Genomic DNA, 12,679 nt, shown 5'->3' with positions numbered 1-12,679 from the left:
AAAAATGACAATTATTGAATGAGTTTAACAACATTATAATGGCCAAATGTGTTTATTAATGTGAAAACAAAAAAATACCATTGTTCTAAATTATAGCCTATTTTATTATTACAATATTGTCACATGTAAGGCCCATTGACACCTAGAGCAACAACTATAAAGATATGCCGTTGCTCAAGCGTTCCCACTACGATATCAGCGCCGAATAGAATACAAAAAACGGGTACTTTAATGGAGGTGCGACTTTAACGACGGTGCTCCTCAAAAGAGCCGATATCCGGTTACCTGAACACGAGCAGGCAACTTAAGGCACCCCGGCCATATCCAGCAAGTAATCCATGCTGACTCCACTCCTTCTCAAGTCTCCTCGACATGAAGCAGCCAATCAACTAGCCCCTCCTGCTCCAGGGATCATTTACTAACAACACTCACTCCCAACAGTGGGCTCTGTGTCGTCCCCTATGGAGGGAGGGAACTATACAAAGACACCATTCATATTCAAATAATCCCCACAGTGGCAGCCATCTTTCCAGTTTGCACGGGGATGCGACGGCGAGGACCAAAAGTAGATAGTCCCGCAATTATTTCGAATATCTGTAGGCTCTTTGTTCAAAATCACTCCATCTAGACTGAAGACAGTATGGACTATCACCACTCCATCATCTGCATTCATATTCCAGAGCAGCAAGTAAAGCAGACCTTAAGTTGCCCTTTAGAGCTAGCGTGACGTAGGCTAACAGGTAGGCTAGGCCTTTTTGCTGCATGAGGCAATGTCAAAGGGTCACATCACGTGCACGACGCGGGGTTCCCACACCTTCTTTAAACATCCAAGTCAAGGACTTTCCAAGGACTTCCCGAGGCCCAGTTCCCTCAGAATCAAGCAGCCCTACACAGCATGTTTGAGACACGGATCAAGGTTGATTACCGTTACAACACACTGAGAATGTTTATCATGAGAACTAGCCGCTTTCTCAGACAACTATATGAAGAGAAGAGTGTGAATACTTCTCAACGGTGCCGCTGTCACACGTCAAGTTATAAAAAATATGTCAAAAGAACTTCACATTTCTATTCTTGCACAAAACATTCAAGCACTTTCAATGGCCCATGTCTAAAATGTAAAAAAAAAAAATCAAGGTTTTGACCTCCCCCCCACCACTCTAAAATTCACAAACTCCCAATGCTTTCAAAATCCATGACAACATCAGCTCCAACTTATTCAGCCTATTAGCCTACTGGATATCTATAAAAACACAGCTGAGCTCAGCAATAGTAGAATTGCAAAACAACACTTCCAGACATGTGATGTGTTTAACGTTGTCTGTTGTCAGTTTAATAGAAAACTGGGGCACTGGTAGCTCAGAGCCGGTCCGGCCTGGCCGTCGTCGTCCTCCTCCTTCCTCCTCCTCCTCCCCATCACAACCTTCAGCACAGCATTGTGCGCATGGCACTTTTCCAAACGCATCAGCAGTTTTCAGATGACCTCAGAAGGACAAACATGATCCCAGGCAGCAGCAGCAGCACCTCACACACACACACACACACACACACACACACACACACACACACACACACACACACACACACACACACACACACACACACACACACACACACACACACACACACACACACACACACACACACAAGCACCGACACTCCACTCTGAGCAGCCAGTGTGAACCTGACGTCCCAATCGTCGTGTTCCGCTGGCTGATCCGATGTGAGCACTGCCTGTACTGACTACTGAGCTGGCATGTGACAGTGTGTGTGTGTGTGTGTGTGTGTGTGTGTGTGTGTGTGTGACATTGAAGGCAGGTATAAGGACAGGCAGGAGGAGCAGTGGAAACCAGAGGAAGTTAATCAATTCTATTGTTCATTAGCCCACAGTGACATCTGAGCAGGGAAACCCAACACGGACGCACACAGCCATCTCTCTCTCTCTCTCTCTCTCTCTCTCTCTCTCTCTCCATTTCCAAGCAGGCCCCTATCTATCACCTTGACTCACCTTGGGACTATATGATGCATTTTTAACCCTTTGTCTGCCTCGTTCACAATGGGAAAAGACAGACCTGGTGTGTCCCCCCCCCCCCAACAGACTAAAAGACAAATGTACAGTACCTACACTGTCCGCACTCTACTGTGTGACCGCAGACCGGTCTACTACTACAACACCTGACCAGTGTCCTCGCACCGCAGCGTCTATGCGCTGTGAATTCACAATCAGAGCCTGGAAATTGGGGGGGGATTAAAACTCGCAAAGACGCACATCAGTGATGATGATGATGATGATGATGATGACCTTGGCTGTGACCTCCTCCACACAGCTTTTAATCGCATCTTTAAATTCATGCCTGACCTCGCTTGGAAAGGCGACGATCGAGAGAACAGGTAAAAAAAAAAAAAAAACAGATATGCAAGCGGTGTTGCCAGATCTCGTGAGAGAAACAAGGAGACAGGAGAGAGCTGAAAATGCACAGCAACATTGTATCTGTCCAACACGGATAGATATATAGTCCTCTCTCCATTTCCAAGCAGGCCCTATATCACCTTGACTCACCTTGGACTATGATGCATTTTGAGTCAATATAACGTCACTTAACAATTACACACTTAACCAACACTAACAGCTGATCAGAGACCCGCAGCCCCGGTTGCGTGTTTTCTCTCAGGAGATCTGGCAACACTGTAACAAGTTCGGTGAAGCTGCTTCAGCGCGTGTGCAGGAGGAGTCGTGCGGACGGTGTGTGGGAATGCAGCAGAGTCAGATCAAACAGGTGGATGGAGGAGCGCTACTCACACCAGCTGCCGCCGGTTCGGCCCATCACCTCCCCTTTGTCCGAGTCCCAGAAGAACTTCTTCCAGCCGCCATCGTCTTTATTCGCGGGCATGATGCCTGTCTGTTTAGTTCCCTCACCGCAGCGTGTGCGCGTCTGTGTGCCTGTGCGTCTGCAGCAATCTGCAGCCTCCTGATCCAAAGCCGGCGCTGCGCCGGGGCGCGCTCCAATATAAGCGCTTCACTGCTCTGCGCGGCCCGCCCCCCACCGCCTATACGTTACCTAGCAGGAGGGCGGGGCGACGCCGGCTAATCAGCGAGGGGAAAGCTGTGCGATGCGGTGACGTCACGATACGGACAGACTGCCCATAGAGGCATTTACACTATCAACATTATGATGATGTCTCTTCGTTCCAGGCTGTACATTGCAGATTAGCATCATAATTCGACTACTCATTTGTTTCACTCAATCATAGTCTCAGATGAGCACACCATATTTTCACTGCGGGCTCCATTTGCAGAGGCACTACTTTTCCACCACATCATCATCAGTATATTCATGCATTCCTTTATAACTGGGGACTGGTAATCTTACGACTTCAAAGGTCATGAGCTGGGCGGTGACGTCATCAGAGCTGGTATTTCCCATTCCAAACTCGTAGGAGCCTCAGCAGCCCCAACCTAAAAAATCCAAATGGCTGCGCCGCGCAACAACAGTAGTTATAATCGTAGTAATATTGTTTAGCACTTCTGTTTTGTTTGTGTCTCATTAAATCAGCTGTACACACAGCACTGCCTAACATCTATCTGTGTGCATGCGGCTGCAGTGTTTGTATGCGCAAAATGCCGCGAAATGCCTTGTTATCAACTGTTATTGCTAACCATGGCTAGCCTGGCTAGTGACTGGATCTGACCAATGAACAGTAAACTTCCCAGCTCAAGTTTTCTGCTAATGGAACGCTAACAAAACGGATGTGATGTCATTTAGCCTCCACATCCCAGTTATTTTGCGATAAAGGAACGCACTATATATCCCCAACATAAATGGGAGCTCATGCTCTATCTGTCCCAAGCTCGGGCTCTGTCTGTCCCACTGTGATTGTCCCACTGTGACATCATCCGTGATGACATAAATCCCACTGTGACATCATCCATGATGACATCACAATCTGATGGCATCACAATTGCTCAAGTGAAATCACTGATGACATCATCACTGATGACACACACCACCACTCACTTAGCCAATTTTAACTAAGAAGATATTTAGTGTAGTATTAACAAATTGAATCCTTTCCTTCCTCATAGAAATCATATTTGCCATGCCCACCTGCCTGCCAGTCAAAACGTCATCACATTCATTGTAATTTCCCCCTGGTGTGGGTAATAGTCTGGAACAATGTTTATAACAGAAAACAGAAATATTCAATATGAAGACATGATAAAAGGAATATTCTGAGGTTATATGGATGTGTGATTTTTGACATTTTCAATACTATTGTCAATGGGTTTCTTTCTTCTTGCAATAGGGGGGGGGGGGGGCTGCGGCCGAAGGCTAATGCTATTTGTGGGGCCTTGGCATGGAGAAGTTGGGGAACCCCTGGGCTAGGATGCACTCTACATGTCAGCATGCACTAAGAGGTCAATCAGCACGGCATTTTGAAGCTTTAGACCGCCCGCCGCTGTTATGATTTAACAGAAGAATCCTGCAGCCATAACAGGCAACTCACTTCTAGAATTGACATGTTATTCACTTACAGTAACTGCTCCGTGGATTATATGTATGGCCCAGTTGAAGAGTGGCACCTGGTAATCTATTTTATGGTGTAGCCTACAGCTTTGTGGATAATCTAAAAACTTTGAATAGATGTTTTCCATAGAGCTGGGTCGCTGCCTGCAAAACAACGGCACGTATGAAGTGTGAGGTAATCAGGAGAGGCAGACACACGTATGGAGTGTGAGGTAATCAGGAGAGGCAGACAGCACAACTGGAGGCGCCCTCATCACCACCAACTCCTAATATTTGGACGGCATGGTGGCTCAGTGGTTAACTCTGTTGCCTCACAGCAAGGAAGGTCCCGGGTTCGAACCCCGGTCTGTCCCAGGTCCTTTCTGTGTGGAGTTTGCATGTTCTCCCCGTGTCCGTGTGGGTTTCCTCCGGGTGCTCCGGTTTCCGCCCACCATCAAAGAAAGACATGTATGTTAGGGTTAATACTCCTGTCGGTGCTCCTGACCAAGGCACTGGTAAAAAGAACTGGAGTTGGTCCCCGGGCGCTGCACTGCGGCTGCCCACTGCTCCTAGTTCTAGGAAGGTTCCTAGTAGAGGATGGGTCAAATGGAGAGGATGAATTTCCCCCCAAGGGGATAAATAAAGGATAACTTAACTTAACTTATTCACATAACAGTAGAGCTAGTAACCAAAGTTGTTAAAGTTGTTTTCTTTGGGGGGGGGGGGGGGGGGGAGTGCACGGTGCGCAGTGGTAAGCGCTGTCGCCTCACAGCTAGAAGGTCCTGGGTTCGATTCCCACCTGGGACGCTGTGAGCGCCGAAGGAGTGCGTGCCCGTCCGCACGTCCTCGAGTGCCCACTGCCCGGGCAGGGGTCGTCAAAAGGGCCTTTCTGTGTGGAGTTTGCATGTTTTCCCTGTGCCCCCCTGGGGGGTTTCCTTCAACCCCTCACCAAAAACATGCATAGCTTGATCCTCCCACGTGTCCTACCGGTGAAGCTTCCCCTGTCGGGTGAAAAGAAGCGGCTGGCCACTGCTGCCCATGTCTCGGAGGAAAGTCTCGGCTCTCCCCAGATCGGCAGAGGGTGGAGCAGCAACCAGGATAAATGCGTTTTATTTGCGTTTATTGTTGAAATAAATGGCAGCAGGGTTCTCAAACTAACCACCATTTTGTTTCACATTTACATTGTGCTTGTAGGTTTGCAGAAAAATACAGTGCTGATGACATTTCATTCTGCCGATTGTACATTTCTTCCAAATGTGAAAGAGAGAGGGAGAGTCAAACGTAAGATTTCCCAAAATATGAGCACTGTTGTAAATAATGTTCACGTCAAGCTAGATGAGTGAGTGGTAATTCAACATGGCGGCTAAGGCTAAGTCATCCCATGGTTGCCATGGCGACGGCAGCAACGGCAGATTGCAGCGCTGCAACCTGCAATTCAGTTTGACGATGTTTCCTGTAAAACAGACATTATGACACAAACTGTATTCATGTAAAACAGACATTATGACACAAACTGTATTCATGTAAAACAGACATTATGACCCAAACTGTATTCATGTAAAACAGACATTATGACCCAAACTGTATTCATGTAAAACAGACATTATGACCCAAACTGTATTCATGTAAAACAGACATTATGACACAAACTGTATTCATGTAAAACAGACATTATGACACAAACTGTATTCATGTAAAACAGACATTATGACACAAACTGTATTCATGTAAAACAGACATTATGACACAAACTGTATTCATGTAAAACAGACATTATGACACAAACTGTATTCATGTAAAACAGACATTATGACCCAAACTGTATTCATGTAAAACAGACATTATGACACAAACTGTATTCATGTAAAACAGACATTATGACACAAACTGTATTCATGTAAAACAGACATTATGACACAAACTGTATTCATGTAAAACAGACATTATGACACAAACTGTATTCATGTAAAACAGACATTATGACACAAACTGTATTCATGTAAAACAGACATTATGACACAAACTGTATTCATGTAAAACAGACATTATGACACAAACTGTATTCATGTAAAACAGACATTATGACACAAACTGTATTCATGTAAAACAGACATTATGACACAAACTGTATTCATGTCATTCCCTTTCAGTGACACAATGAGCACCTTTACATGGACGGCAATAATTTGACCTTATAACCCGACTAAGACGATACTCTGAATACGACACTGCCGTGTAAACAGCATTTATGACCTTAACCGGAATAAGGTCATGGCAATAATAGTCTAATTAAGATGTGGAGTATTCCGATCTTAGTCGTATTATTGAAGTGCGTTGTAGTGTGTTACATGTAGACATAAACACCTTAATCGCACTATAATGTACTATCGGAGGTTTTGCAGCATTTTTCAACACGAACTGGCAGTCAAACCACGTTTGACGGCGCGTGCTTTTCGAGCTGGCTTTGACGCGCCAACAAGCCAGCTCCTGTGCGTTTTGTTTGGTTTTGTTGATGCACAGCATATCATCACTTCTGTCATCTGTTGCGGACGAGCGGCGCGTTTTCAACTTCACGTGCAAAGATTGTAAATATGTCCCATCCTCCACAACTGGCTGGCTGGTGCATCGGTGGTCTCAACAAAGTCCTCTCTAGCAGACCGCTTCCAGCCACCGGTAAAAACAAAGAAGACCCAACATTTTGTCCTTAACATGGTAGAAAACAGTAGAAACATGACAGAAATGGTTTCGGGGTAAATTCAGTAGGGAAACTCTGATGTTGGGACGCCATGTGGGCGTGTCTTCAGACAGACGGACACACAGGACATCATGTGGGCGTGTCTTCAGTCAGACAGACACACAGGACGTCATGATGTTATTGTTTACACCTGATTTACTTCCTGCTTTGCCACCTCAAAATGATTGCTGTGAAAAGGGCCTATTGTAGTGTTGTATAGTGCTTTTGCTTTATAGCTGGAGCTGGCATGGTTGAGCTGGGTGGGTCCTGTATGCTGTTGAGTGCAACAGACCCTTTAGCTTTCCTGTGACTGCTTAATTCTCACCACAGGGAGGCTGAGCTCTCGATACGCCACACTGCCAATGCACACAGACCCCCTTCCACAGCCCTTTCACAGCCTTTATAAAGTGGGATCCCTGCAGCTATAGTGCCATAAGGCCTTTCAGTCATTTTCTATTACTGTAGCTTGTAGTGTACAGGGATGAACAGAGCCCCGGGACCACACAAACTACAAAGTAGTACCTTTGAAATGCACATCATTTTTGAGCCTTATCACTTGCTGTAGTGTCCTACTCACTGTGCAGATCATTATCATTATCGTTGAGGAAATCATACATTTTTATTTGCCAAATCCATTTTCAGACAGGCACTGAAAAAGGCAGCAGATTCCAACCGCTAGTTTGTTCCAATGCGAATTGACTGCAGGCGCGCTGTTGTGAAAGAAGCAGAAGAACGTCTCCTCTTGTCTCACTATACTCTGTCTCTTTGTCAGACCGGAAATGGCGGAAATATTTACCGGAAACAGCGCCATGACAGTTTGCCCGCATCGAGAAAAACGTTATATTAGAGCTACAATGGTAAATGGTAAATGGCCTGCATTTATATAGCGCTTTTATCCAAAGCGCTTTACAATCAGTAGGTACATTCACCCATTCACACACAAATGGTGGCAGGTTACCACGCAGGGTGCTGGCACACCATCAGGAGCAATTTGGGGTTCAGTATCTTGCTCAAGGACACTTCGACATGCAGACTGGAGGAGCCGGGAATCGAACCACCGACCTCTTTCATCCAAAGCGATTAGTGACGACCCGCTCTACCCCCCCCCCCCCTACAGCTGCCCCCAATATTTTACTTTTACTTTATTTCATTTAGCAGACGCTTTTATCCAAAGCGACTTACAGGTTACACAATTACAATTTATAAACATATCAGATAAGAACAAATTAAAAAGAGAAACATATGTAAGAGTCAAATGTAAACATTAAGATAAGTTAAAAACAACAAATGAAGCAGTGAAATGTGAAATGTAACAGTAGCATTAACCCTTAAGGAGGACCCAGGTGTAGTCCAAAGAGGTGGGTTTTTAGCCTCCGGCGGAAAATAGGAAGTGTTTCGGCCAGCACTACCGAAGGGGGAAGCTCATTCCACCATTGTGGAGCCAGAGCGGAGAACAGGCGGGAACGGGACAGACGACTACCAGGCGTAAGAAGTGATGGAGGGGCGAGGCGAGCGGTGGAGGTGAAGGAGCGGAGGGAGCGGTGAGGTGTTTGGAAGGTGACGAGGGATTGTAAATAAAGGGGGGCTGATCGGTGGACTGCCCTGAAGGCCAAAACCAAGGTCTTGAATTTGATGCGTGCAAGGACAGGGAGCCAATGAAGTTGACGGAAAAGAGGGGTGACATGGGAGAATTTAGGGAGGTTGAAGATCAGACGGGCAGCAGAGTTTTGGATGAGTTGGAGGGGCTGGATGGCAGAGGCAGGTAACCCCGCCAGGAGGACATTACAATAGTCCAGGCGGGGGAGGACAAGAGCCTGGACCAAGAGTTGTGTTGCCTCGGTGGTGAGGAACTTACGGATTTTTCTGATGTTGTATAAAGAGAATCTACAGGAGCGGGCGATGGCTGTAATTGAGGGTGAGTTAGATAGCTGGTTGTCGATAAGTACACCAAGGTTTTTAACGAATTGAGAGGGAAGAACTGTGGTATTGTCGATGGTGATGGAGAGGTCAGTGAGGGGGCAGTTTTTTCCGGGGATGAAAAGTAATTCAGTTTTGCTGAGGTTCAGTTTGAGATGATGGTCTGTCATCCAGGAAAGGATGTCTTTGAGGCAAGCGGCAAGACGTGTTTCAATCTGTGTGTCGGAAGGGGGAAAAGAGAGAAAAAGCTGAGTGTCGTCAGCGTAGCAGTGATAAGAGAACCCGTGAGAAGAGATTACGTGACCCAGGGACCTAATATAGAGCAGAAAAAGAAGGGGACCGAGGACTGAACCCTGGGGGACACCCGTGTTCATAGTGCAAGATTTAGAAAGGGAACCCCGCCAAAGAACTTGAAATGTGCGATTGGAGAGATAAGAGGTGAACCAGGAGAGTGCAGCACCAGAAATACCCAGATCAGAGAGAGTGGAGAGAAGGATTTGGTGGTTTACAGTATCAAAGGCAGCAGATAGATCAAGGAGGACAAGAACAGAGGAGAGGGAAGCAGCTTGAGCAGAGTGAAGGGCATGTGTGACGGAGAGGAGGGCGGTCTCAGTGGAGTGGGCTGGTTTAAAGCCAGATTGAAGGGGATCCAGGAGGTTATTTTGAGAGAGATGGAGGGAGAGTTGTTCAGAGACTGTACGTTCAAGGGTTTTGGAAATAAATGAAAGGAGAGATACTGGACGGTAGTTTTGGACGGAGGAGTGGTCAAGGGAGGGTTTTTTGAGGAGAGGTTTGACTATGGCAGTTTTAAGAGGAGGAGGGACGGTGCCGGAGGACAGTGAGGAATTGATAAATGAAGTGAGGAAGGGGGATAGATCAGGGGAAATGGTTTGAAGAAGAGAAGAGGGGATGGGATCCAGGGGACAGGAGGTTGCACGATATCATTTTAAATATCAACAACTAGCCAAAGACAACAAATGGTTGAAAGTTATATCAAACTGGTCATTCACTGGCGTTTTACTGCCATGTAACTAACGTTAGCCCACAGCTAACAGCTAGCATTAGCCACAGTACCAGAGCGGATTATGATTACGCACAATGCCTTGCGTTGCTCCCAGCTCTATTAGCCAGGAAGGGGCCCGCGCTACATTTGAATGCATGAAATAAAGCTGATAATATACAATTTACAAAATGCATCACAAACGGACAGCCCTGCTTAATCACCGTGACGTAACGGTGAACCAAATCAGCGATTTTGGAGCCCAGGTTTTCCTAACCCGATCGCCAGAATGTGTAAAAAAAAATTCATGAGAATTGCTCTTCTGAAAAACGATCTCTGATCTAGTCATTGAAAAACACAATTCAAAGTCTGTCTCACATAAACACTGTGATGTCCGCAGCACACGTTCTACTACGTCATGCCCCGCCCCCCTGCACTCTCTAGTCATGCGCAACCCCTCGGCTAAACCACACGGGGGATTTCCTCATGTATGAAAACAAGTGACATGGAAAACGACCTGTTGTATGGTACATGCGTGAAAGGACAACTCCAGCGAATGTCCTGATTCAACCAGAGTTCATGTCTGAAAGTGGCTAACGTTAGCAAGTGAAGTATACCTCTCACACAGAATCCAGCTACAGTAAATGAGTGTTAGTTGAATTCTCGGTATTTGTTGGTTGCTCGGACGGACAGAAGGTCTTGTTTTCTTTTAGCATGTGGCCATGATTATTTGGAATGAGAATGAGAGCAGGTTGCAGGATCGCTTTTTTGTATGCATCTCTAGTTTGAATAGAGCTAGGAGTGAGAGACACTGATACAGATCTTTCTCTCTCTCTCTCTCTCTCACACACACACACACACACACACTAAGGTGACCAGACGTCCCCCCCCCCCCCCGAATTTCAGGGACACCCCCCCCCCCTTCCCCCATTTTTTGTGACCCGTCCCGGGCTGGAGCTGTCCCCGAAAATGTCCGTGGCCGACATTACTGTCTTTCAGATGCTCCAGCTGGAGTGCAGATGCTTATATCATATCACGAAACTTTACAACCACAAACTAGAGACCTCGGGCTTTCGGGGGATGTATGGCTTTCCTAGGTCTATTGACAATAACAGTCCAAAACAGTGCTCGCTGCTCGCAAACCCAATCGCCCCAAAAAATATATTCTTACAGTAATATCCAACTGTCAAAAGTGTTTAATGCTAAATCACAGCATGATTTAGCTGTTCTTCAAGATCTTGTTGTCTTAATGTGGTATTTGGAGTTCGGCCTGCACCATAGTTAAAAACACAGTTAGTAGACGGACAAGCCCGTCTTTTATTGTCACACGAACACACTACAACACATGCATGCGGCCACGAACACACACTAATGCTGACGGTGGCCGGTGAAATTTGTCCTCTGCATTTAACCCATCCAGGCTTGTCCTTTCCTCCGGGGGGCAGGCCAGGAGCAGTGGTCGCTTTTCCTTTCCAGCGCCCGGGGACCAACTTCGGATGCTGTCGTCACTGGTCGGATGACGCTGACGATTTTCTGCATGTTTTAGGTGGGGGGGGGGGGTTATGTACGGAGGAACCCCCCTGGGGAGCACGGGGAGAACATGCAAACTCCACACAGAAAGGCCCTTTCGACGAGATAGCCCACCTGGGCAGTAGGCACTGAAGATATGGGGGGGGTCACAACCCCAGCACCCACAGCGTCCCAGGCGAGAATCGAACTCAGGACCTTCTAGCTGTGAGGCGACAGCGCTACCGACTGCGCCACCGTACCCCCGTTATTACAGTAGAGCTACAACAGTTACCAGGGTCCCCGAAATCTGTTCACCTTAAACACACACACACACACACACACACACACACACAGAGGGTGGCTGTAGCTCAGGAGGTAGAGCGGGTCGTCCACTAATCGCTTTGGATAAAAGAGGTTGGTGGTTCGATTCCCGGCTCCTCCAGTCTGCATGTCGAAGTGTCCTTGGGCAACATACTGAACCCCAAATTGCTCCCATTGGTGTGCCAGCACCCTGCGTGGTAACCTGCCACCATCGTTGTGTGAATGGGTGAATATACCTACAGACTGTAAAGCGCTTTGGATAAAAGCGCTATATAAATGCAGGCCATTTACACACACACACACACACACACACACACACACACACACACACACACACACACACACACACACCTCTAGTGGTGACTTCAGCAATGGCTGGTTGACAGGGCCAGCTGAAGCTCTGCTTCCACTGATCACACAGCAGGGGATTTTTTGGGTGAATGTTCTATATTGAGACACGCACACGCAAACACACACACACACACACACATACACACACACACAAACACAGGCATGCACACACGCACACACACAGGCATACACACACACAGACACACACACATACAGTACATACACAGGCGTGCACGCACACACAAACACACACACACACACACAGGCGTGCACGCACACACACACACACACACACACACAGACGTGCACGCACACACACACACAGGCATGCACGCACACACA

General features: G+C 46.9%; 2 protein-coding genes across 2 annotated transcripts in view; one reads left to right on the top strand and one right to left on the bottom strand.

The window, feature by feature from the left end:
* The window catches only part of LOC310774091 (sodium/potassium-transporting ATPase subunit beta-233-like), a 31,415-nt gene extending 28,447 nt beyond the window's left edge, over nucleotides 1-2,968 (bottom strand). The window contains exon 1 of the mRNA XM_083634154.1: nucleotides 2,801-2,968. Coding sequence (XP_083490280.1) covers nucleotides 2,801-2,891 — 91 coding nt within the window. The 5' untranslated portion in view covers nucleotides 2,892-2,968. The remainder of the gene's footprint in view (nucleotides 1-2,800) is intronic.
* Nucleotides 1-12,679, top strand: part of LOC310774280 (putative ATP-dependent RNA helicase DDX4) — a gene marked incomplete at both ends in the record, with an annotated part of 249,099 nt that overhangs the window by 41,480 nt on the left and 194,940 nt on the right. The window lies entirely within an intron of this gene.

The sequence above is a fragment of the Poromitra crassiceps genome (genome assembly GCF_964638095.1).
Source record: "Poromitra crassiceps genome assembly, chromosome: 3".
NCBI lineage: Eukaryota > Metazoa > Chordata > Actinopteri > Beryciformes > Melamphaidae > Poromitra > Poromitra crassiceps.
This window is presented reverse-complemented; position numbering and strand designations above follow the sequence as displayed.